The 27,353-nt window shown below is 44.2% G+C and overlaps 1 protein-coding gene and 1 pseudogene across 2 annotated transcripts in view; one reads left to right on the plus strand and one right to left on the minus strand.

Annotated features, from left to right (window-relative positions):
- Positions 1-3,683, minus strand: part of LOC111153379 (tetraspanin 3) — a 34,323-nt gene extending 30,640 nt beyond the window's left edge. For both annotated transcript variants that reach the window (XM_022512374.1, XM_022512373.1), the window contains exon 1: positions 3,442-3,683. In XM_022512374.1, the coding sequence (XP_022368082.1) occupies positions 3,442-3,504 (63 nt within the window). In that variant the 5' untranslated portion in view covers positions 3,505-3,683. The remainder of the gene's footprint in view (positions 1-3,441) is intronic.
- On the plus strand, positions 3,503-27,345 carry LOC111153104 (annotated as a pseudogene).
- The last annotated feature ends 8 nt before the right edge of the window (positions 27,346-27,353 follow it).

A 27,353-nucleotide genomic window follows, 5' to 3' on the forward strand; every position in this document is an offset into this window, starting at 1 on the left:
AAAAGCCAATACCATCTGATAGTGAATAGGCAGTGCTACAGAACTATAAAGTCTTTAAAAAGTTGCCCAAGGGAACCTAGGTAAACTTTTGATATACTCTATGCAGGGAATGCTTGTTCTTGCGCACTTGCGCGCGCGCGCGCGCGCGCGCGCGCGTGTGTGTGTGTGTGTGTGTGTGTGTGTGTGTGTGTGTTAAGGCATTAAAAGGAGGGAGGGGCCGCTATTTAAGAATACACTTAGGGATGCCGCCCACATCGGGCTCTCTGCTTGGCAGGGAGCCTACTTCTCCCTCTCTCTCTCTGCCTGCCTCTCTGCCTACTTGTGATCTTTGCCGTTCAAATAAATAAATTTTTAAAAACCTTAAAAAAAAAAAAAAAGAATACACTTATTAGGGGCATCTGCATGGCTCAGTCATTAAGCATCTGCCTTTGGCCCAGGTCACGATCCCAGGGTCCTGGGATCGAGCTCCACATCAGGCTCCCTGTTCATTGGGAAGCCTGCTTCTTCCTCTCCCACTCCCCCTGCTTATGTTCCCTCTCTTGCTGTGTCTCCCTGTCAAAATGAATAAATAAAATCTTAAAAAAAAAAAAAAAAGAATACACTTATTAGAACTGAAGAATGCATTACAAATTCTCAGAACCAGTTAACATCTGTTGTATGTACTTCCTCATAATGACCTAATTTTTTAAACTGACAAGTCACTGTACTTTACATGATGGTACAGGCTCTAACCAAGGTTAAAATTAGTATGGTTTAGAGAAGTGACTCTAACCTGGCTAATGAGTTCCTTCCCCCTTCCAAATCTTTTAAAAGATTTGCTCTAGGGACGCCTGGGTGGCTCAGTTGGTTGAGCAGCTGCCTTCGGCTCAGGTCATGATCCCAGCGTCCTGGGATCGAGTCCCGCATCGGGCTCCTTGCTCGGCGGGGAGCCTGCTTCTCCCTCTGCCTCTGCCTGCCACTCTGTCTGCCTGTGCTTGCTCTCTCTCTCTCTCTCTGACAAATAAATAAACAAAATCTTAAAAAAAAAAAAAAAGATTTGCTCTAATATCACGGGCTCCAAAGTATAAGACAACCTGGGTTTGAACACAGACTCTGCCACACCTTGGGTGTGCAACTTCACCTCAGTAAACCTTAATGCCCTCATCTGTAAAATATGCGTAAGAATATTTACTGCCAGATGGGGTTACTGTGAGAACAGCACTGTAAATTGCTCAGCACAATGCCTGGGTGTAATAAGTAGTCAAATGTTAGTTATTACCAGCATCATCAGATTCCAACGATCTGTCCTTAAACCAATCCTTTAGTGGGAGACACATCTAATACTGTTTCCTCATTAGTTATGTTCCACTAATCCTGCTCTAAGCCACAATCTCCCCCTTGCATGTCTGCTTAACTTATCACAGCTCACAAAAGCTTTACTATCCTACTAACCTAGAAAAATGGTATTTTTACTACACAGTATGACTTCAGTCTTGGCAATAACCCACTATGAAAAGCACAACTGAAATTCAATCTAACCTTTCTTTACAGAAGTACCAGTAGTACATATACTTACACCATTTCTAAAGATTCATGAGCAATCACTTAGAATTAACTGATATTTCAGAGTAAATGAAAATTTAATTATCTTTTAATTGTTTTTAAAGATTTATTTGAGAGAGAAAATGCCCAGAACTGGGAGGGAGAGAAGGAGAGAATCCCAAGCAGACGCCCCACGAGTGAGAGCTGGGCTGAGCTCAGGGCTCAATCTTGGGACCCTGAGATCATGACCTGAGCCAAATCAAGAGTTGGATGCTTAGCCAAATGAGCCACCCAATCGCCCCCCAAAATTTAAAGAAAACGGTTCCTGTATTTTAAATATTATGTTACATTAACAACAATTCCAGGTCATGAGACTGAATAGTCTAGAATTCACTTGATAGTTTGTTTTTCAAAATCAAATAGCTACGCCCATAAAAATCTCAAGAAACTGTAAAGGGTACAAAACCAAGTCTTTGCCTAAGTACCTTATTATCTAATAGAGTGTCTCTCACTTGAAGATCCCTGAAAAATTCTTTTACCTTTTAAAAAGGTTTATAACTCAAACTACAGTATGAGAAACACTGCTCTAATTGGAAGAGGTCATAGAAACCCCAATGTCACCTGGGTGATTTTGAACAGGTACTAGCAGGACCCTTTCCATCACACCATAAATAACCTAAAAGACTCCATGGCAATATTTGTGTGTAGTGCCTTATTATATATAATTATCCTTTTATGCTATAGCAGTCAGAACATGAAAAGTTTCATCCTCTGTTGAGGTGGGGGCGTGTAAGAAGGCAAGGATTCTTTCCAAATGAGGTGTGTGTGAGAGAAATTGTTGAATGGGGACATACAAAAGTATGGGAAGTGGGAATGTTCAAGAAGTGTCTGGGGACTGGACAGCAAGTGTTTAAGAGCATGACCAGTCATGAAGAAGGAAAGGTGACTGAAGACTTCTGCTGCAATACCAAGAGGAGATTGAAACTTACTGTACTGCTGAAGATTTTTTCGGGGGGGGAGGGGTTGTTTTTTTAAATAAAATGATGTGAAGGAAGAAATGCTTAATTTATCAGGGTGCAGGGTCCAAATGGACTAGAGGGTGGAGAGTGATAGGAACAACACCGGTTACTACAAAAGTTCCTGGCGAGATAAGGACCTGAACTGCCATGAAGTGTTTATAAACACCCCTTTCTTTGGGGGCGTGTCCAAAAAAACCCCATAAGCCACCTTTTGCTGAAAGTGAACTCACTGCTTTCAAAATCTTTTGACATCCGAATCCTATGTAACCAGGGCTTACGATCTCCGGTTACTCACGCCCAGTGACCAAAACAAATATACCGATTTTCTTGGGCAAAGAATGTCTGGCTTATCAAGAAGAAACCTTTCAGTTTTCTGGGCGGGTAACCAGCTAAGCAGTTCTCTACACACAAAGAGCAGTAAGTCAAAATCCCTCAACCCTGAGTCGCTAGCGTCCCCGCGGAGCCGCACGTTTGCTCACACGCCTCGGTGCTGCCACTGGAGCTACGGGGGCTCCGGGCCCTGACAAAGAAGCAGAGCCTGACCCGTTGGGGAGTATCCTATTTCGAGCCTGAGGTCCTGAAAGAATCTGCAGTGAGAGCCCGCCATGGAGCAGGCTGGTCCAGCGGGAGGGCCACAGCCTCACAGCCCGGAGCCCCTGGCGTGGAGCCAGCGGGCCAGAGACCGGAGCCCCTGGCGCGGAGGCCGCCGGAAGCCCCTGAGGGCTTCCCTTCTCCGCCCTCCGTCCCAGCCCGAGAGGAAGCCTCCGCCGCCGGGCCCCGTCGCCCGCAAGCTCGTCACCGCTGCCCCCGCAGCGCCGGGCCCGTAGAGCGCCTCAGTAGAGGCCTCCCCTGGGCCGCGCTGCCGGCCCCTCGCCCTTCCCCGCCCGTCGGCCCCGCTCACCCAGAAGATGAGGTTGAGAAACACCAGCACGGTCTTGGAGGAGGTGATGCCGCACTGGCCCATGGTGCCGGCGGCCCGCGGGGGCCCTGCTCGGCGAGCGGGATGCGCTCACCGAGCGCGGCGGCAATGGCGGCGCCTCTCCACTGGTAAGTGCCCGGCCTGCGCGGCGCTCACCGCAGCCCCCGGTGCAGTCGCGCAGCCCCGGCCCCAGCAAGCACCTCGCTTCTTCGCGCAGCCGCCGCAGATCCCCAGGCTCCCCGCGCCGCTCCCTGGCAACCGAGTCCCGCCCCCGCCAGCTTCAGCCAATCACTCCCGCGGTAGCTGCAGCGAGGCCACGCCTCCTAAAGGAGTCGAAGATTCCGCGCCAGTTGTTGGCCTCCGGCACAAGTCTCGTAGACGAGTTCCAGAGGAACAAACCCACTCCCCTCCTATTGAGCTACGTTTGTTATGCCAGCCTTCTAGATGATTGAGGACTCGCAGAAGGCTCTTTCTGCCTAGCCCGTTCTCCCCTAAAGAGGTCGGAGCGTGAATCTCTCCCACTTCACGTCGTTTTCCTGACAAGGTAGCACCAAAGCAGCACTGTTTGGGAGAAGTGCAGTGAACACCAGCAAATTTTTATGGAGAACTTCTTGGGCCAGGCGCTAGCTAGCTCAGCCCTCAGAAGCGTCATCAGAAAGGAGAAAGGGCTGCTAATGGCGTTGGCAAGGCGGAGACACGTTTGCTTGGTGGGGTGGCAAGGTAACAAGTCAGTCTCAGGGTAGGACATTTTTGGATCAAGACTCGATGGTTTACAGAAATGTAAATTTCTTTCTTTCTTTCTTTCTTTTTTTTTTTTTTTAAACATTGCAACATTTCACTCTCCTCCCACAATCTTGGATTGATCGTAATAATTAGCATTTATTGAGAGCTTACTGCCTATCACACTCTTTCTGGCTACTAGTTCATTTAACCCCCATCGCAACCCTAGGTGGAGGGACTATGGTTATCAGCCTCATTTCACTGTTGCGAGAATTGAGGCTTAGAAAGATTAACAAATTTGCCCAGACCAACACAGAGTGGGTGGTTTGAGGCTTAGGAAGATTAACAAACTTGCCCAGACCAACACAGAGTGGGTGGTCTAATGCAGAAACCGCAGTCTTTCCTGCCGTGACAATCCTGTGCTTCCTCCTCAATCAGGCCCTTAAGATGCCTGTTTACTTGTCCTTACTCACCCTGTTGTTCCTCAACCTCCCTAGCTCATCACCTTACCCGGGCACACTCAGCAATACCTTTTCATCTCAGCATCCCATTCACTTGTACTAGGTTGCAGCTGCCACTTACTCCAAACTTTGTACAGGTGCACCTCTATGCCTCACTTTTCTAGGCAGTGGGTTTTCCACAGCAAGAAAGACAATGGAGCTTACATTCGGGTAGGGAAAGCAGACCTAAACAAATAGGCAAGTCGCTTTATGGACTGATGTTGGGCAGTAATGGAAAATAATGCAGAGGACGGGGATAGAGAGTGATGACCCTCATTACTTCATTGAGGAGAGTACACTGGAGGAGATCTAACTGAAGGTAAGGAAGCAGGCCATGTGAATATCTGGAGGAAGAACAGCCCATAGGTGGGGATAGCAAGTGTAAAGGCCCTGAGGCAGGAATGGGATGAGTAGGAAAAGGAACACTGAAGAGCCTGGTGTGCTGGAGGTCAGTGGAGGGACAAGAATAAAGTCACCAAGTGCCTAGTAAGCTATGTGTGATGGGAAGATACTGCAAGACTCAGCAGGCCAGTAATCCATCTGACTTGAAGTACCATTCTTGCCACCATGCATGTCTTAGTTAGCATTTAAGAAAGCAATCAGTTGGGGGCGCCTGGGTGGCTCAGTGGGTTAAAGCCTCTGCCTTCGGCTCAGGTCATGATCCCAGGGTCCTGGGATCGAGCCCCACATCGGGCTCTCTGCTCAGCGGGGAACCTGCTTCCTCCTCTCTCTCTCTGCCTGTCTCGCTGCCTACCTGTGATTTCTATCTGTCCAATAAATAAATAAAATCTTAAAAAAAAAAAAAAGCAATCAGTTGGGTGCCTGAGTGGCTCAGTCAGTTGGGCAACTCTCTTCAGCTCAGGTCATGAGCCTGGAATCCTAGGATCGAGTCCTGCTTCGGGCTCCCTGCTTGGCGGGGCGTCTGCTTCCCCCTCTGACCTTCCCCCTCTCATTTTCTCTCTCTAAAATAAATAAATAAAATTAAAAAAAAAATGAAAGCAATCAATCATGGCTCTCAGGCACGATTCCTTTTGAGTATCTATGGCCTTGCTGGTCCCTTCCCTCTAAAAATTCCTCTCTCTGCTTTATTATTTAATGCTTTTCCTCCTTCTCCAAAATATCTCCTTTGCATTTCTTCATCCTCATCCCATCCCTTCCTGTTTCCCTGAAGAGGCCTTCATCCCTTTTTCATTCCCCGGTGCTTATACCTCCATCCTGTCCTTCCTTATGTGTGCCTTCTCCCCGGGTAGCTCTCCACCCCATCCCACATGCCACACAGGTTTCCCAAGGGTAGGCCTTAGGAAACTGGTCATTTTAACAGCATCCCAGGTGCTTTTTTTTTTTTTTTCTTAAAGATTTCTTTTTTAAGATTTTATTTATTTTGGGACATCTGGGTGGCTCAGTAGGTTAAAGCCTCTGCCTTCAGCTCAGGTCATGATCCCAGGGTCCTGGGATTGAGCCCCGCATCGGGCTTTCTGCTCAGTAGGGAGCCTGCTTCCTCCTTTCTCTCTGCCTGCTTCTCTGCCTACTTGTGATCTCCGTCTGTCAAATAAATAAATAAAATCTTTAAAAAAATTTTTTTTATTTAAAATTTTTTATTTAGGGGCACCTGGGTGGCTCAGTGGGTTAAGCCGCTGCCTTCGGCTCAGGTCATGATCCCAGGTCCTGGGTTCAAGCCCCGCATCGGGCTTTCTGCTCAGCAGGGAGCCTGCTTCCTCCTCTCTCTCTGCCTGCCTCTCTGCCTGCTTGTGATTTCTCTCTGTCAAATAAATAAATAAAATCTTTAAAAAAAATTTTTATTTAAAAATTTTTATTTAAAAAAAAAAAGATTTTATTTATTTATTTGTCATAGAGAGAGCACAAGCAGGCAGAGTGGCAGGCAGAGGCAGAAAGAGAAGCAGGCTCCCCACTGGACAAGGAGGACGATTCAGGACTCGATCCTAGGACCCCGGGATCATGACCTGAGCCCAAGGCAGCAGCCTAACTGACTGAGCCACCCAGGTGTCCCATCCCAGGTGCTTCTAATGTGCTGCAGGAGTTCGAAACCATTGGTCTCAGTTTATAAATATGCTCAAGGTTCTCCAACCTAAAAAAAGAGAAAAAGCAACCTTTCACTTAATGCTGTGCTTTTCAGAAGATAGGGCTGGGGCTCCAGGTTCTGCATGTCTAAAGGGCTCCCAGGTGGTGTCAGTGCGCTGGACCACCCTTTGTAAGGAAAGGCTGGATTTCTGGTCTTAACTCTCTTGCTTCCGACTCACCGTTTGCTCATTGCCATGTGGCTTCACCCCACAGCACGGCAGACGTTTGTTCTCCCGATGTTACCCATGAGCCACGTGTTACCTCTGATCTGAGGCAGCATATATAACGGTGAAGAGCTCATGCTTGGGAACCAGATCACCTGGGTTCAAAATACAGCCCTCCCACACTGACTGGCTGGTGGCCTGTCTGTGTCCCAGTATCTTCATCGCAGGGAAGGAGTGATGATGGTAACACCTGCCGCACGTGTGGTCTCCAGAATTCAGTGATTTAGTACACTGAGAGCTGTTAGAAGCTGAGAGTGGCCCACCAGCCCTTCATAAGCATTGGTGTTTTTCACTTTACAAGACCTCCCAGCACCATTTGACTCCACTGACTCCTCCATGCCTAAAACTCTCTTCTCCCTTACCTTCCAGAACACACCCCTCCCTTTGTTCTCTGCCTACGTTTGCCTACCTTGCCTTCCTGGGATGATGATGTTCCCTGGGGTTCTGGCTCAGGCTCTTTGATTTTCTCAACCCAGCTGAGCTCAGTGGGTAACCCATCTTAGCCACTGCCTTGGATTCAGTTACTGTCTAAGTGTGGAATTCTCCTGAATCTAGAGCTTCATCCCAGGTCTCTCAGTTTCTTATCCACATATCTGCCTGCTGCAGGACTCCATATAGATTCATTAATTCATTCAACACGTTTGTTTTCCTTACTTATTCTGTGCCTGATCCTATGCCAGGTGCTGGGGCTATAGCAGTGAAATGGTCAGACCTGGGCCAAGACCTCCGGGAACTCACAATCTGGAATGGAGATTCAATACTAATTCTGAGATTATTGATTAAAGTGTAATTGGGATAAGCAATACAAAGGAAAGTTACAGGCTGTTCTGGGGGTGTATAATGGGAACCTTGACATTGTCAGGGGGTGACTCATATGTTCTCCAGACTCAACATGTCCTAAACCAAACTCATCACTTCTACCAAACATACCCTTCTTCTGCCTGTGTTGTTTTGCTCAATGAACAGCACACCCATCTTCTTATCCAGTGTGTCATGACCCACAGTATCCCTCGCTGACCCCTTCTACCCACTGGGAGACTCCTCCTTTCTAGAAAATTACCCTTCTCAGGTAACTCCTGGCCCTTTATAAATTCCTACTGCCTCGTACTCAAGCAGTCTTATTTTACTGGTAAAGTTGTACCTAGAAAAAAAGCAAACGAGGAGTGAGGGTCATCCTCAGAAACACAGACCCACTGTGTGCCCTGTGGCTCCTGACTGTGACACTCCTGTCTGGGGGACAAGGAGAAGATGAAACACTTGTGCTTTTTCTCACTGATTCTTGGCTTATAATTTCCCCCAATAAACCCTGTTCTTTAATCCATACTATGGGAAGTAAAATGCACTCTGATCCACATTGTGTAATACAAGTGTCTATGTTTTAGCAAGAAAGAAAAAAAGTATTATTTCCATTATAAAAGCAATGCCTACTTATGGTAATTAGTGTCTTCATTAGACCAGCTCTGCTCTCTGATTTGGGACATTGCAAATAATAATTGTAATAATAATATTTGAGTGTAGTTGACATTCATCCTATTTCAAGCTATCTCACATTTGAACACCCTATCTCTTTGGAAGAATCTCTACTGTATGAACCTTGTAGGAAGTCTGGCAAGAGCCAGACAGTCCTTCCTGTGCTCAGGCAGCTAGAACATGGGCACATGATTATTGTTAGTGAATCAGATGATTCTGCCCAGAAGTCTGGACCATGAGAGAGTGACACGAAGACACAGGCACAGTTAGAAAGAATATTTGTTACAGCAGTGCAGGCATCGGGAGTCCAGCAACAGTGACGGCTAGGGGTGTCTGGTGGCAGTCCCAGCAACAATGTCCTAACCAAACCATTGATCTTGGTTTGACCTTGGTTGGGTTCTCTCCTACTAAGCCTTCCTTAGCTTCCAAAAGATGCTGAGAAGCACCTAATGTTCTTACAATAAATCCTTTACTGCTTAAGGTGACTGGAGTCAACTTCTGTTGTTTATAATCTAAAATCATTTTTTTAAAGTATGTATGTATGTATGTATTTTATTGAGAGAGAGCATGTGAACAGGGGGGAAAGGGCAAAGGGAGAGGCAGAGAATCTCAAGCAGACTCCATGCTGAGTGTGGAGCCCAATGTGGGACCCTGACCCCACAACTCTGAGATCATGACCTGAGTCAAAGCCAAGAGACAGATGCTTAACTGACTGACCCACCCAGGTGCCCCTATAATCTAGAATCTTGACTGATACAATGATTGCTACAGAAAAATTGTAAAGTTCTAAAAAGGAAAGGAAAGGAAAAAACTCATTGCTCTACAAACAGAAAAAAATTACTATTGACTTCTTCCAGTCTTTTACTATATACATATATTTGACATAATTATAAGTACATGATTATATAAAACTTCATATACTCTAAGCTGATTTTACAGTTGTATGATTTAGGGTTCCTGGATGGCTCAGGAGGTTAAGCTTCTGACTCTTGATTTTGGCTCAGATCATGATCTCGGGGTTGTAAGGTCAAGCCCTGGTTCGGCCCCTTGCTGGGCAAGGAGCTTGCTTAAGAGCCTCTGTGTCCCTCTGCCTCTCCTCCCGGTCTCTAAAAAAAAAAAAAAAAAAAAAAAAGAATCATATGATTTAAAAGGTAACATATATTTGTTGTAGAAAATTTGAGGATACCAAGAAATAAAAAAATAAAAACCAATGCAAAAAGCTACAACCCAAGATAACTGCTGTGCATAATTTGGTGTATTTCCTAAAAAATCTTTTTCTGCATTTTTACATAGCTGAGAATACACTGATTATTCCACACATTTATGCATAGTTAACTGAGCAATTTTAACAGTTCTAGATAAAAGGTAGTGTGAAGAGGAGCTCAGGGATGGCTACAGATAGTCTCTGCCATGCATGTGGTGTATTACTCAATACCAATTAAAAAGCCTTAATGGATTCAGGGCTTTAAAGATGCAGAAAATCATTATGCAAGTTTCTTGGCAGTGAACATGCATATTATGCTGCCCGTCACAACTCTGCTTCTAGTGACAAAAATACAGAAGACATTTTGTTCGGCAATTTTCCTGACACTGTTCCAAGCTCTTAAAAAGTTTGTCCATTACTGGCAAGTCCTGAAACACCATAGGAATCACTACTGTTCTTAGTGTCATCAAACATGGCAAAGACACCCCACGAATTGTGGAATCAATTATAGAGTTTGAGAAACACTGTTCCAGGGACGGGGGAAGGAGTGGAGCAGAAGAGAAACAGCTGACAAGCTGACTCTGTGGGGTGGCATTGGGCATGAGTCCTGGACCCCAGCTGCTGAGGTTTGACTCTTGCACCTTACCGCTTAGTTGTTTTGTGACTCTGGGGAAGTTCCTTTAAACTCTCTTGGCCTGTTTTCTCACCTGTAAAATGACATTTGCTGATAAGTAAGTGAGTAACTATGAAGTAACTATAAAGTGCTCAGCTCTCTTGCTGGGCTGCAGTATCCATGCATGACACAGAATTCATCTATATCACAGAATCTGAGTAGCCTTGTAAGTCCTTTATACCACAATTTCCCGTTTCTTAATTTATTCCTTTTTAATTAAAATTTTTACTGAAATAAGACATATTCAGAAAGGTGCACAAACCATAAATGCACAATCTGGTTGTACCAAAGTAAACATACTTGCGAAGCTACCATCCAGGTCAAGAACTAGATGACCAACGTCTGAAATCTCTCCTAGGCCCTGTTGGTCATTATTTCCTACTATCCAGACTTCTGACACCATAGACGAGTTTTTTCTGTTTTTGAACTTTTTAAAAATTATTTTATTTATTTATTTATTTGAGCATGAGCAGGGAGAGTAGCAAAGGGAGAGAATCTCAAGCCGACTCTGCATTGAGAACAGTCCCATGACCTGGAGACCGCAACTGAGGCAAAACCAAGAGTTGTATGCTCAACTGACTGAACCCCCAGGTGCCCATGTTTCTGAACTTTTGGTCAGTAAAATCACACAGTGCATATCCTTCCACATTATGTTTATGGAATTCATCAGAGTTGTTGCATGTAGCAGAAGTTTACTCATTTTCATTGCTGACTATATTCAACTGTGTGATTATATCATGATGAATTTGTGCATTGTATTGTTCAGGAACATTTGGGTTGTTTCCAGTTTAGGCTATTTAGAATAGTGTTCAGTATGAATATTCATAGTCCTTTAATCTATGAACATGGTATATCCCTTCCTCTGTTAATTTAGATTTTCTTTAACTTGCCCCAATAATATAGTATGTGGTCTTGTACACCTTTCACTAGATGTGTTCCGAGATATTCGTTGCTTTTTGTTTTTGTTTTTGTTTTTTTCTTCTTCTTAGAGAGGGTGATAGATCACAAGTAGGCAGAGAGGCAGGCAGAGAGAGAGGGAGAAGCAGGCTCCCTGCTGAGCAGAGAGCCCGATGTGGGACTCGATCCCAGGACCCTGAGATCATGACCAGAGTTGAAGGCAGAGGCTTAACCCACTGAGCCACCCAGGCACCCTTTGTTGCTTTTTTAATGTTACTGCAAATGGCACTGTTTTTGAACCTCACTAATTGTAGGTGCTTAGTAGAAGTACTACGGAGTTTTGTTTATACAGTGGATCCAGCTACATTGCTAAATTTAATTAATGAATTAATTATCTTCCTATTTGACTCATTTTTGTTATTATGTCTTTCTTCTACTTTACTTGGGCTTAGTTTTCTTTTTACTTTTCTAACTTCTTCCTCCACAAGTGGGGGACATCTTCTGTTCCTGTTGTCTAGTCCCTCTGCCCTTCTGGATCAGTGGAGTTTATGAAAAACTGCATCAGCATGCATCATTAACAGCTCTCCCTTCCTTCTCTCCTTTTCAAGGCTTTGTGTTGAGATTCTTCACCTTTCAGAATGATAAGTGCTAGCCCTAGTAGGCTCCCCTATTTTCTCTCCTTTGGGGATTGCAACCTCATTTAGTGCAAAAAGGTAGATGCGAGGACAGGAATTTGATGGGATGCCTGGTTGGCTCAGTTAGAGGAGCATGTGACTCTTGATCTTGGGGTTGTGAGTTTGAGCCTCACATTGGGCATAGTGATTACTTAAAATTAAATCTTTACAAAAAAAAAAAAAAAAAAAAGACAGGATACCTGGGTGGTGTAGTAAGTTAAGCAACTGACTCTTGGTTTCAACTCGGGACCTGATCTCAGGGTCGTGAAATTGAGCCCCACATTGGGCTCCATGCTTGGCATGGAGTCTGCTTAGGATTCTCTCTCTCCTTCTACCCCATCACCCAGCTCTCTCTCTCTCTCTCTCAAATAAAAAAAATAAAAATAAATCTTTAAAAAATATGGGACAGGAATATGACAATACTGCACTGACTACCTCAAAAAAGCAGCCCATTTACAGCAAAAAGGCAGTTGTGCTATTTTCTAATTGTTAAATATTTGGGGTCTCTAAATGGCAAACAGAATTAAGTGTATTTCTATCTTTATTTACGTGAGTGCATTGCTCTGTTTCCTAGTCCAAGCATGGACAAGCAATTATTTTGTCTTTCAGATTCTTGTAATTGATTGTCTGCCAGTTTTGATTTTCAGGATTGTTATGCATTTTGGTGTTTTGTGGGTGCGTACGTGCGAGAAGTGCAGAAGGCTGCAACAGGAACTGCTCTCCAGGCACCATTTAGAATAAGACATCTCCTGGAATGAGCTTTCTAAAATGCAGCTCTGACCATCCCTTCCCTCACTTAAAGGATTTCAATCATTCTCTTTATCTACTGAATAGGGACCAAACTCCCAGTTTGGCTAAATGACCTTTTGTAACAAAGCGCCTGAAGGAGGTTCTGGCCATACCCAACTATTTACTGTTCTCCAAAACTGCCCTGCCTGTCCCGGCCTCCTGGCCTTTGGAAATGTCATGCACATGTGCTGGGATGCCCTCTCTCACCTGCCTTGACCTTGAAGGACAGCTCATCCTTTAAGATTCAGCTCAGTCATTGCCTCCAAGAAGGATTCCTGATCTACCCCTCCAACTGAGTGACGTCCTCTTCCCTGAGCTCTGGCAGCCCCCAACCCCCAGGCATTCTACCGTCAAGTCACTTGCCACATTGGTTTTCGAGGGACTGTGCTAACCTACGAGCTCTTAAGAGAAAGGACCATTTCTTAAGCATCTCTTTATCCCATGCCCCGTGTAGGGAAGACAATCATGGGTTGTTGATTGAACAGTGTAGTTCCTTTTGGGCTGGGAAGGCCTATCAGATGTGATACTCGTGGTACTAAGGCTTCCACGCAAATGAAGATGCTGGTGCATGAAAGGCAAGGACAGCCTCATTCACTCCCATACCATCTACTGTCCCCGCAGGCTGTGTCCTTGCGCATGTGCAGGCAAACAGACAAGCATTGCTTCCCACCCCCACCCTGTGCAGGCCAATTGCCCTTTTTTGTCCTCTGGGCCCAACTCTCTCCCACATCCCCCGCCTGTCACACTCGGGGTAGAAAAGAGACAAAGCAACAAACCAGTGTGAAATCTGCTCCTTTTTGCTATCAGAGCTGAGAGAGGGCTGCTCCAGCCAGTGGAAGGAACCTATCCTTGGGGTGAAACTATCCTGGAATCAAATCCTGATGCTGCACCTCCACTGTCACCTTGTGTGAGCAACTCAACCTCTCGGGCCTCAGTTTCCTCATCTGTAAGGTAAGGTTAACAAAGCCTAACTTGCAAGTGGTTGTCAAAAATGAAATAAGGCCACATAAGTGCCTGGCACAGAACGGGTGCCCTCAAAATGCTTCACAATCACTAAAGGGGAAAAAGTTTCAGCACAAATACAACCTGTAGCCCCCGATTATCCTAGCGCATGTCTTGTCCTCCACAACACACTGGGGCACCTGTGAGGGCAGTGAGAATGTCCATTATTTTTTTTTTTAAGATTTTGTTTGTTTATTTGACAGAGAGGCAGAGAGTGAACACAAACAGGGGGAGCAGGAGAGGGAGAAGCAGGCTCCCCACTGAGCAGGAAGCCCAATGTGGGGCTTGATCCCTGGACGCTGGGACCACAACCCAAGCTGATGGCAGATGCCCAATCGACTGTGTGTCCCTGGCTGCCCAGCCCAGAGCCCACAGACTGGAGGCTGCAGGGAGCATTTGCTGATGGAAGGAGTTACTGCAGTAGGGACTCCCATGCCTGGTCGCCGGCTACAGCACATGTGCACGCAGATAAAATAATCCCTCTCTTCAGGTGGGGACATGCATTTGATTCTGACTCAGTGGAATGACCCCACCAGAATCAGAAACAAAAATTCCTCTGTGGAAAAGACGTCCTGACCTTAGTTAATGTTTCCATAACCTAAACAATACATTGGAGTGGGGGTAGGGGAAGGAGAGAGAAGAAAGAGAGGCAAACCCCTTGGAGGTCCTTACAAGATGTGACCAGCAGTAAATTGTGGGGTGTTGGAGCAGGCTAGAAAGTCAGGAAAAGGCATTTCTTTCAGCAGGAATAAAATTACAAAAGCAATTTACAGAAGAATAGAATAAAGAATTGTGAGAGAAAGAAAGAGTAAGGTGTAAGATTCCAAGGGACAGATCCAGGGGAGCCCCAGTGTCCAAGGTAGGGTGCTGGGCAGAGGACAGAAATAACAGGTGTGGGCGAGCACCATTGGGGCCTGGGCCCCCTGGGGAAGCCTGTGGAAAGGAGGCAGACGGTAAAGATCTCCAGAGCTTAGGCAGGGGAGTCCAACATAGTACCCTCTCCTGCCCCCCCAATATCCCAAACCCCCCTACCCAGGGGCAGAGGGCAAGGGAAGCTGCTTGTTCTGGGCCCACACAGCCCTTGCTGCCACGGGGGAAGGAGGCCCCTCAGGGAGTGGAGACAAACTGGAAGGGGGGAAGAGCCAGGGAGGCCTGGGCAGCTTTCCCCTTTCTGCAGCCACCTACTCGGGTGGAGCAATTGCGGTGCGAGAGAAGATGAGGCAGAATGATGAAGTCATTGAGGAACCTGTTTCTCAACTTCACAGGGAGGGGCAGAGGTCAGCAAGCCAAGCCATGGCCTTTCATCCCCTACACGGCCAGACCCTCTAGGTCCAGCCTCGGCCTCCTGCAGACACTGACTAAAGCCTCAGTCTCTGTTCTCCCACCAGCGAAGAGACCAGACATATCTCCTGATCCTGCCTCTCCTTTGCTTTTGACGAAGTGACAGGCCTCTGGGCCCCATCTCACCCCTTGGTGGGGTCGGTTGAATCCAGACATAAACCATGGACTTTGGTTGTAAAAACAATGCATCATTTTATGGCCTGGAATGATTTCCAGGACAGTTCAGTGAAAAAAGCAAGATGCAGAGCAATATATATAGTGTGTTACTTTTTAAAAATGTCTTTTTAAAATTTTTTAATTTTTATTTTTTTAAAGAATTTATTTATTTATTTGACAGAGAGAGATCACAAGTAGGCAGAGAGGCAGGCAGAGAGAGAGAGAGAGAGAGAGAGAGGAGGAGGAAGCAGGCTCCCCACTGAGCAGGGAGCCGGATGCGGGACTCGATCCCAGGATCCTGAGATCATGACCTGAGCCGAAGGCAGAGGTTTAACCCACTGAACCACCCAGGTGCCCCCAAAATGTCTTTTTTTTTTTAAGTTTTTATTTAAATTCCAGTTAATTAACAGAGTGTAATATAAGTTTCAGATGTATCATATAGTGATCCAACACTTCTGTACATCACCCGTCATCATCATACATCACAAGTGCCCCCCTTCCTCCCCTCCCCATCACCTAGGTCACCGATCCCCCCACCTGCCTCCCCTCTGGTGACTGTCCATTTGTTTTCTGTAGTTAAGAGTCTGTTTCTTGGTGTGTCTCTTTCTCTCTTTCTTTTTTTCCCTTTGCTCATTTGTTTTGTTTCTTAAATTCCACATATGAGTTAATACCATATGACTGTATCAGCCATTAAACTTGTTAAAAAAAATAAAAATAATTCTATAAGGTCTAAGTTGCATGGTATCAAAACCCACTCATGTGATTCAATGTGGGGAATGTGCTAATGCTTCGCACAGAAAAATAACCTGGGCCCAGGTACTGCTGGGAATCATGGGATTGGTATACTCACAGAGCAGAGGCTCTGTCTGGGGTCCCCTAGCCTCTTTTCTGTGCTTCTTCCTTTCTACTGCCGGGCTCCTTTTCCACCGCTCAGACCCACCTGCTCTGGTGCATAAGTCTAACCTTGCTCAGTCTGGATTGGCCTCCCTCACTGGTGTCATCCAATCGGCTGTGGCCATGGGGACAGGGCTACTTGGCTTCTAAGGCTGCTTAAGACTCTCCTCCGTCTTCAGTAGGACCTGCGGCTGGAGACCAGTTACAAGAAGAGGAAGACAGTGATAGACTGACTTGGTACAAGCTGTTGCAGGAGGGTCACTCAGATGTCAGGGCAAAATCTAGGGCAATTGGGCCCCCTAGACATGGGGAGGCAGATGAAGCCTCCTGAAGAAGAGAGGCAGAGAAACAAATTTGACCATTGGGTTAAGAGTCCTTCCCCCTCTCTGGGCTTCTCCTGTGTGGCAGGAGGGGATGGGACAAGATGATGCTCTCGGGTCCCTTTGATCTCTAAAGGGGAAGAGAGCAGAGTGCAGTGAAAAGAGCATTGAACCAGGAGTGGGGAGTCCTGGTTTGGAGTGCCTCTTTGGAGTGACTTGCTGCTGGACCTTAATCAACCCATATGACCTCCAGTGAGTCTGTCTCCTCTACCAGATAACATTCCTTGCAGGTTGCTGTGAGAGTTAAATAAAACTCACGGGCCTACAAATGCCTTGTCGACTGTCTTGTGGGTGCAGGTATGACAGATGATTATAAAACCTACTGCTTCTGTAAAATGGGAGCATAACCCCTTCCTTGTCACTCTGTCACAATGAGCATGGGAGTAAATGAGACCGTGCAGGCCTTGTGTTAGGCATTGACCTGGACAGAACACAAGAGCTGGGCTGAACTGCTTGTTTACTGTGTGACCCTGGCCAAGAGTCCTTCTGTTTCTAGGCTTCCACTTTTCGTCTGTGGCCTGGGGATGATAATACCTACTTCACAGGTTGTAGTGGGAATAGATGAGAGGGCGAGCATGAAGGGTGTTGTGTGGACTGTGTTGAGATTTTCAGTAAGAGGAATGATTAAAAGGACTATTCCCTGTTTCCCTAGCTCCTGCCCTGACAGCCAAAGCCAAGGTGGGTATACTGTGATGTTAGATAAACTCACACAGGCCTTCTGCAAAGCCCTGGGAGGGATCCGAGCAATGCATTCACATGGTCATAATGGTTCTGTAAAACTGACAGAAGTAAAATGTTTCCGTTAAGACCATTGTGTCTTTCACTGTAACTTCCCTGTCATAGTTCCACCATGTTGAAAGGTGTTGGATGACTGTGGACATCTCTGGGGTCTGGCTAAGGGGAAGTTGAATCGAAAATACATGTATTTGGCTTAGTGGGCGTATAGTTACATAGTTTATACTCACTCCAATTTATACCTAAATTATTGTTAGCCATTCTGGCAATAATACTCCTACCCACCTCCTACCCCACACACAATACCCACCAATACCCACCATGCCAGCTCACCAATTACCACGACAGGAAGGTTCAGGCCAGAGGTCATATTGAAATATGAAAGTGTCAGCCCCCAGTACTGGCAAGTTTTGGAGGAGAAATGAGGTTTGAAATGAAAAGAGCCAGAGTGGGCCGGTGAAAAATTCTTCCACCATCAGAACATAGGACTCATTTCTCATGGATGCCCAGTCAAACTGGAAATTCTCTCCCCTCAAAAATATACTCCCAGGGCGCCTGGGTGACTCAGTGGGTTAAGCCTCTGCCTTCGGCTCAGGTCATGATCTCAGGGTCCTGGGATTGAGCCCCACATCAGGCTCTCTGCTCGGTGGGGAGCCTGCTTTTCCCTCTCTCTTTGCCTGCCTCTCTGCCTACTAGTGATCTCTCTCTGTCAAATAAAAAAATAAAAAATCTTTAAAAAAATATACTCCCGTTGAAGAATATACTCTGTAACGCTACATATACAATTATAAGTGCATCACACATTCTGTTTCTCTTTCATGGGATTCATCCAGAATCAAATGTATCAGGATTCCATTGTTTGCAGGGCTTGAGTCCTGGGCAAGTTCCACAAGCACCTGGTACTTCTGTGTCACGTTGCATGTTTTATGTGTCTCATTATATGGAATCACATCTCAGTGTGACTGATGCATCTTGTCCTGATGAGGTCTGGTAGTTCCAGACGAAATGGCACATGAAATTTTCACCAACAGAGCAAGACAGCCTGGAGGAACAAGGGTTCCCATGACAAGGCTTCTGTACATATTCATCAATAACTACAGTGTACATAGCGCAAGAGTCATTTTATTACACAATGATGCTGCTAAAAGCAATGTAGCAGCAATTTAAGAATGCGTCGGAATTGCTCTGGTTAACGAGCCGTCAATTCCAAATATTTAAGATTGGCCCTCACCCTGCAATCTTACAGCTCACTTGTAAAAGATATTGGATAGAGGTTGCTGCCAATTGGGGACAATCCTGAACATTTCCAACTTTATCGACAGATCATGAAGTTGAACTCTACTAAACTATTAGTAACAAAATAACAGATTGGCTAATCACACCAGGAATTATCTTTCTATTCCCTTTTAGGAAATGCCAAATTATTCTCTTTATAGGAAACGTCATGTACTGTACTTTACAGCATCATTATATGAAGAAGCCCCCAAAAGGTATGTAGCCAAAAACGAAGGGGGAAAAAAAGGTATTACAAAGATGTGTGCAGAATTTAAAACAATTAGGCTATTTGGGGAGATTATGTGATATTTGGACTATGTTGACTTTTCTTATTTGTTGGTCATGTTGATTTCTTTTCTCATTCCAAGTAATTATTCATGTTTGTACCTTATTTTATATTTATAATTTTTATTATTTTCCTTACAGAAGTCCTCCAATGTATACAAGCCAAAGACCGGCAAAATGTAGGTCTGCTGTCCCCTGAGGAGCTGCACTGACTCACACCCCAGAGACCGCACCACAGCTCCTGTTCCTCCCGCTCCCTTGGCCCCACCAGTGCACACTGGAGTGGTCACTGCTCTTAATCTGACACCCCCACCCCTGGGCCTGGTGGGAGGTAGCCACAGGCACCTGCCAGGACAGGGGGCAGGGGCATGACACCTCCCCGCCACCCCCTGGCCCCCAAACTCCTGCATTCAGCTTGCTGACAGGTCTTGATGCGCTGACACCTTCTCTGGCTCCTCCCCACCATCAAGACAGAATGGTCTGGCATTTAGGGCCCTTCAGGGTCTGGTTTTATTTTACATTGAAAATGGGATTTTGAACATTATATTTTCTTGCAGAATAAAGTGGATAAACAGGAAAGCAATTTATATCTGGTTACCACAATTAATTGTTTGCTGTTTCCTAGTGTTTTCTCTCTTGATTTTCCAGGAACTTCTAGGAAGACAAGTGTGTCATCCACAAATAACTATATCAATTCCTTGCCAACATTTATACTTCTGTACCCATCAGAAATTCTCTTTGCAAACAACAGAAACCAGCTCTACTTAAACTAACACTGGAAGGCTACTGGCAAAATCAAACTCTTGGTGGCCAAAATAACCAGTAAGTTCTTACTACAGTTCTGCCTGACTTCCATCCTTAGAGCACCCTCCCCCCCCCACCAAAGTTGTAACCTAACAAACTGAAAATATATTCATTCTTTTTTTTTTAAATTTTATTTATTTTTTGACAGACAGAGATCACAAGTAGGCAGAGAGGCAGGCAGAGAGAGAGGAAGGGAAGCAGGCTTGCTGCGGAGCAGAGAGCCCGACGCAGGGCTCGATCCCAGGACCCTGGGATCATGACCTGAGCTAAAGGCAGAGGCTTTAACCCACTGAGCCACCCAGGTGCCCCAATATCTTCATTCTTTTATTAGTTACTCTATACAACTCCAAGTCCAAGATTTCTGGGACAAGGTCCATTCCTTCTCTGATTCTGTCCCAATCCTATCTCAATATTCTGCACACAATATATGTAATTGAAGGGAAATATAAGAGAAATTCATTTAAATATGTGAATATACATGTGGCTGAGCAAGGAAGAAACTATGAGGAGGGAATATAGGGCTCTATGCCTTGGCAAAGGTGTATGACCTCCCTCCTCTATCATTTATTCCACGTTGACTTTGCCTTCAGCCAACACCTCAGTTGGTAGGGATTCTTTACATTGTGAGGTGGCCTGGACCATTATTCTTGAGGGGTCTGAGCCCTGATGGTCCTGCCTAAATATGTTTGTTGTAGTCTTCCTTCCATATTGACCCCCACTCATACCAGTGCCAGTAGATAGAGCAGCGGGGTCCCAGAGAATTAACCTCATTTCTTCGTGCCCCACAGAATGACCTCTCTATTACTCTTGGTTGTTGAAATCAGCACCATCTAATGCAACTTTCTGCAGTGATGAAACATTCTACATCTGCTCTGCCTATTTCTGTAGACAATAGCCATATGTTACCACCTGATATGGTAGCCAATAGCCATATGCAGATATTGACCACCTGACATGTGGCTAGTGGGACTGAAGAATTGAATTTATAATTTTGCTTAATTTAAATTAATTTATAATAGCCACAGGTGGCTATAGAATTGGACAGCACAAATCCCAATCATTCCAACCAACACTGACCTCCCTTTGGGCCTGTTTATCTAGTGGCACAGACAGCCCATAATGACGGCTTGGCACTATTAACTTCCTATTCAGTGCACCCATTATATGTTCCCAGACTGAAGCTTTCCTCCCTTGGATATCAAAACCTCTAAATTAGCAGATGTAGAGCAGACACAGGAATGAGAAGCATATTTTTTGAAAGCGGGTTATTTGGTTCGATAGTGACAAATAACAAAATTGACCACTATCCATTGGTTGCTGGTTGAATTTACATATCATGTCTTGGAGGACAGTGTCCCAAACTCACAAGATGTTGTCAATCAGTGCTGTAACTGGTCCTTCAGTGGCCCATTTTATTCTTCTATCCGTTATACTCATATATATATATCCTGATATATGATAAAGCCCTGTGAATCCCATGACCATTGGTCCATTGCATCACTTTTTTTTTTTAAACTGAGTTTCTTGGGCAGAAACAGTATGGAAAATGGGTTGTTCCAGTGATATTTATTAAGTCCGCTCAAGGTGGTCCTGGTAGAAGCAGGGAGAGAAAACGTTTATCGAGCTCCAATATAAATATTTATCCCAATGAGAACAAATCACTGACCCTCCATGATGGAAGGAATCCAGTGTAACCACTTGCTATCAAATGCTGATAGGTCATCTCTACTGCAATATACCAGATTTGCAGAGTTGGTCTCCACTGCTGGAATTTAGAGCCTTGTCTGTGGCACTGGCTGCTTCAGCTCTGGAGAGGCTGTCAAGTCCTTACTTGGATAGGTGTTCTCTGTTCCTGCCTCCAAAAGCATTTCATTTCTGAGTGGGCGCAGGGGTAACTGGGGAAAAAAGCTAATCTACACTTGTCCACTGGGTGGACATCTTGTCCACCTGATCATTGAGAACTTCCTTCACAGTGGGGAAAATTTTGGAGAGGAGAGGAGTCTCTGCCTCTGGGACAGTTCTGAGAGATCCATTCACATTCTCCTCCCCAGACGACCTTGTCCCCAGTCTCTAATCTTGCTCTGTCTGAGCTTCCAATTGTCCAGCTAGACCACTAGCCATTGTCCATGAACCAATGGAAATCTGTAGCTCAGGCCATCTTGCCTTTGGGGAAAGTGGTCAAGAAGATGTATTGTTCTACATTCTGTCCTTGAGAGGATTTCTCTTCCCTACCATGTTTTGGGGCCACCCCCAAATGGGACAGTAGCACCATAGCAGTCCACTTTCAGGGGATCAGCTGAGTGTAAGGAGTATCCCATAAAGCCATAGATGTGGACTGTGGCGGGGCATGAAGGGAGGGCAGGGACACAGATTGGGATGTCCCCAGAGCCATGTTTGGGTGACAGGCCATTCACGGACCCAAGCGAACACACACACAGTAGCTCCCACTGCAACAGCTCTCCCTCAGGGCAGTTTGTGCTCCAGCCTTCCTGCTCTCCCTGCCTCTGTTCTTGTCATTGTAATTCCGGTGTTCATGTTCTACCTCAGATTTTGATATTCCAGCCTTGCAAAAGTCTCTTTCCATCTTGATGTTCTACATAGTTTAAATAAGATTATCTTTGCCTCAATAGTCTGTCAAGTTTTACTTCGAACTTTTATAGGTATTTATGTGTTTTGGTGAGTAGATCCTGAACAATCTTTTCAAATTCTCTGTAGTTATTGGACCATGCTAATTTTCCACCACGTGAGTTGATGTCGGTAATTCACGTACTTCTAGTAATTTTTTCATCTTGTCCACGGTAGCCATCTGTTTTTATCTAAGTTTTTACACTTCTTGACATTGTATTACACACATTTTTAAAAACTTATTTGCTTATAAGCTTTACAATCTTCTCTGTATCTGCAGCCATATCATCCCCTTTGTCCTTTCTAAGGATACGTATTTGTGATTTCTCTCTTTTTTCTTAGACATGGCAGAGTCTGATCAAATCTTAATTTTTAAGTTTTAATTTTAAGTTTTTAATTTTAATTCCCATATAGTTAACATACAGTGTTATATTAGCTTCTGGTGTATAACGCAGTGATTCACCAGTTCTGTACATAGTGCTCATCAAGACGAGTGTGCTCTTAATCCCCATCGCCTATGTCACCCATCCCCACCCACCTCCCATCTGGTAACCATCTGTTTGTTCTCTAGAGTTCAGAGTCTGTTTTATGGTTTGTTTTTTTCCCCTTTGTTCATTTGTTTTGTTTCTTAAATTCCACATATGAGGGAAACCATATGGTATTGTCTTTCTCTGACTGACTTATTTTGCTTAGCATTATACTCTCAATCCATCCATGTTGTTGCAAATGGCAAAATATCATTATTTTTTATGGCTGAACAATAGTCCGTTATATATACATGTTATATATATTATATTGTTATATATATATTTATATATGTGTATATGTGTATTCTTTATCCATTTATCTATTGATAGACCACTTGGGCAGCTTCCATAATTTGGCTATTGTAAATAATGATGTAATAAACATGGGGGTGCATATACACTCCCGAATTAGGGTTTTCGTATTCTTTGGGTAAATACCTAGTAGAGCGATTATTGGGTAGCTCTATTTTTAATTTTTTGAGGAACCTCCATACTGTTTTCCACAGAGGTGCACCAGTTTGCATTCCACCAACAGTGCAAGAGGGAAGATTCCTTTTTCTCCACCTCCTTGGCAACACTTGTTGTTTCTTGTGTTTCTCATTTTAGCTATTCAGATCTTTTTTTTTTAAGATTTTATTTATTTAATTGACAGAGATCACAAGTAGGCAGAGACGCAGGCAGAGAGAGAGAGAGGAGGAAGCAGGCTCCCTGCTGAGCAGGGAGCCCAATGTGGGGCTCGATCCCAGGACCCTGGGATCATGACCTGCGCCGAAGGCAGAGGCTTTAACCCACTGAGCCACCCAGGTGCTTTCAGATCTAGATCTAGACTTTCAGATCTAGACTTTCAGATCTTAATTTTATTGATTGTTTTATTTTTTTTTTCTAAGTCATCCATTTTTATATTTACCTTACTCTTCTCCCTTACTTTTCTGAGGGCATATTATTATACCTTTCCAGGTTCTTGAATTGAACATTCAGGATGTTTTTTTTTCAATAATTCTTACAGTTATCCACTTGAACATAACCTCCACCAAGAGGAACATTCTCTCTTTTGATCACTGCTCTGTCCCCACCACTTGAAGCAGTGCTGGCCTACAATAGGTGCTCAGAAAACTTTTGTGGAATGGATGAGTCAGTCACTGACTTTACCCAAAGGAGTTTAAGGTTCTGACCACTGCAATGAGGAACCCTTCAGTCAGATTATCTTGGTTTTTATATGAAATATTCTTGTGGTTAATAATTTCAGACAGGTTGTAATGCTAATCTGATTTTTCATTTTAACCTGAGGTATTTAGAGGGATGTTTGGGAATTTCCATGTGGTTAGGCTTGAGGTGAAGGCATTATCTTTTTGTTGTTTATTTTCTAGATTGATTACATCGTGATCAGGGAACATGGACCACATAAATTCTACTTTTTGGTTACTGAGTTCTTTGTGGCATGGTGTGTGATCAGTTGTTGTTATTATTCCATGAGAATTTGAAAAGAAAGCAGGTAGTTTGCTTTTGGACTACACGTGAAGCTTGTTCAGTTTGATATTCAAACCTTCTCTTTCCTCCACTGAATTTGGTTCTGGGTTATGATAAATTCTCCCATTACAATTATGGTTTGGTTAAAGTCCCTTTTTATTTCACATCTTCTTGGTAGACTGTGTTTTTTTACTGGAAAAAATGCATCTTGCCTTGAATTCTACCTTGTCTGATATGAGTACACCATACCTTGCTTTCTTTTGGCTGGCATCTGCCTGAGATACCTTTGTTGGACTGTTGATGTTAATCTTTGTCATTATGTTTTAAGTGAGTATCCTGTAACTGGTGTATCATCAGATTTATGTGTGTGAGTGTATACAACGTTATGTGTGTATGTGCCCAGTATTAAGGCCTTTATCTTCAATAAAGAAATTTAACTAATTCACAGTCATAACATAACAATGAAATGTTTGGCCTTCCTGCCATTTTATTTCATGTTTTCTGTTCATTATTCTTTCTCAATATTTTCTTTTTTCCTTTTTCTGAATTTCGTAGGGTTGACAAAGTATTTTATTGTTTTTCTTTGTTCCTCTTGTGATATTCAGGTTCCATATCCCATATCCATATTATTAGTGCCTATCTTTAAATTATTAGCTAATGTAATTGAGCATATAATTTCCTATTTACATTAAGAATTAAATAGAAAATAATTCATCTATTGAATAAGACAAGTCTGTCATAAGAAGAGCCAGAGGTCCAATTTAAATTTAGACACCAGTTTTTTAGAGAGCTGTCTAGAACACTAACTGTTGGCACCTGGTGGCCTGGTGAAAAATTGAGCTTTGGCTGTTGAGGTAAGGGTAGCCCTCCGAGTACATACAACTTACTACCAGGCCAGCCTGAGTTTCCATAGTGGTTTGTTGGATAATTTCACTTTGTCTCTTCATGCCCTTGTTTCTTCTATTTTCTGGAATTATTGAATGACCATTGAGAACGTCTTATTTCTTCAGCTTTATGGAGTTCCCCTCTGAAATTTTTTTTTAGGGATTAGCTCTTGAACAACTTTCTCTATTTCTTTCATTAAGATTTATTTGTTTAGGCTTTCTTTCTCTTCTGGGGTCAGTTTTGATAATCTATTCCTAGAAAATCACCATTTCAACTAGATTTTTCAAATTTATTTACATAGAATTATGCAGAGAAACCTCTTGTCAGTTTTAAAATCCTTCAGTTTCAAAGGTTATTCCTACTTGTCTTTCCTATTTTGAATATGTGTACTCTCTCATGCATGATCCTCTCTCTCATTCTCTAACTCACCAATGGATATCAATGCTCAGGGACACCTCCGGGACCACTTATTGAAGACGCCAGAGCTTCTTTGGCCCTGGGTCTCTGGAAGACTAAGCAGCAAGATCTCCAGCTTGCTCCTTTCCCTCCAATCAGGCTTCACATGAGCAAAAAATAAACTCTTGTGCTAAGCTGCTGATATTTTTGGAATTTATCTAGTATAGCCCCTTACCTGATATACATGTTTTATCCTATTGTTTTTATAATTTCATTTTTACAACTAAAATCCATCTGGAATTTATTTTAGAATAAGAAATAACAAGGAAAACCATCTTTTTTTTTTTCTAGATACATGGTCAGTTGTACCAAAACCCTTTAGTAAATGATAGTTTTTCCCTCTGATTTAAAATACCACCTTTGCTTTTTCCCAACGGGTTTGCCGCCAGAACACAGGTGTTGTGAAAACCACTGCTCAACCTAAGCCAGAAAGGGGAAGAAAAAGACTCATATCAACATTGTTGTCATCGGACACGTAGATTCGGGCAAGTCTACCACTACTGGTCATCTGATCTACAAATGTGGTGGTATCGACAAAAGAACTATCGAAAAATTCGAGAAGGAGGCTGCTGAGATGGGAAAAAGCTCCTTCAAATATGTCTGGGTCTTGGATAAACTGAAAGCTGAATGTGAACGTGGTATCACCATTGATATCTCCCCGTGGAAATTCGAGACCAGCAAGTATTATGTGACCATCATTGATGCTCCAGGACACAGAGACTTTATCAAAAACACGATTACAGGCACATCTCAGGCTGACTGTGCTGTCCTGATTGTTGCTGCTGGTGTTGGTGAATTTGAAGCAGGTATCTCCAAGAACGGGCAGACCCGTGAGCATGCCCTTACATGCTCACACGCTGGGTGTAAAACAACTAATTGTTGGTGTTAGCAAAATGGATTCCACTGAGCTACCCTACAGCCAGAAGAGATACGAGGAAATCATTAAGGAAGTCAGCACCTACATTAAGAAAATTGGCTACAACCCTGACACAGTAGCATTTGTGCTAATTCCTGGTTGGAATGGTGACAACATGCTGGAGCCAAGTGCTAACATGCCTTGGTTCAAGGGATGGAAAGTCACCTGTAAAGATGGGAATGCCAGTGGAACCACACTGCTTGAAGCTCTGGATTGCATTCCGCCACCAATTAGTCCAACTGAGAAGCCCTTGCATCTGCCTCTCCAGGATGTCTACAAAATTGGTGGTATTGGTACTGTCCTTGTGGGCCGAGTGGAGACTGGTGTTCTTAAACTTGGCATGGTGGTCACCTTTGCTCCAGTCAATGTTACAACTGAAGTCAAGTCTGTTGAAATGCACCATGAAGCTTTGAGTGAGGCTCTTCCTGGGGACAATGTGGGTGGGCTTCAATGTCAAGGACGTATCTGTCAAAGATGTTTGTCGTGGCAATGTGGCTGGTGACAGCAAAAATGACCCACCAATGGAAGCAGCTGGCTTCACAGCTCAGGTGATTATCCTGAACCATCCAGGCCAAATTAGTGCTGGATATGCACCTGTGCTGGATTGTCACACAGCTCACATTGCTTGCAAGTTTGCTGAGCTGAAGGAGAAGATAGATCGTCGTTCTGGAAAAAAGCTGGAAGATGGTCCCAAGTTCTTGAAATCTGGTGACGCTGCCATTGTTGATATGGTTCCTGGCAAGCCTGTGTGTGTTGAGAGCTTCTCTGACTATCCTCCTCTGGGCCGTTTTGCTGTTCGTGACATGAGACAGACGGTTGCTGTGGGTGTCATCAAAGCAGTGGACAAGAAGGCAGCTGGAGCTGGCAAGGTCACCAAGTCTGCCCAGAAAGCTCAGAAGCATAAATGAATATTATC

Source organism: Enhydra lutris, unplaced genomic scaffold (assembly GCF_002288905.1).
Source record: "Enhydra lutris kenyoni isolate GAN:26980312 unplaced genomic scaffold, ASM228890v2 scaffoldscaffold31, whole genome shotgun sequence".
Taxonomy (NCBI): Eukaryota; Metazoa; Chordata; class Mammalia; order Carnivora; family Mustelidae; genus Enhydra; species Enhydra lutris.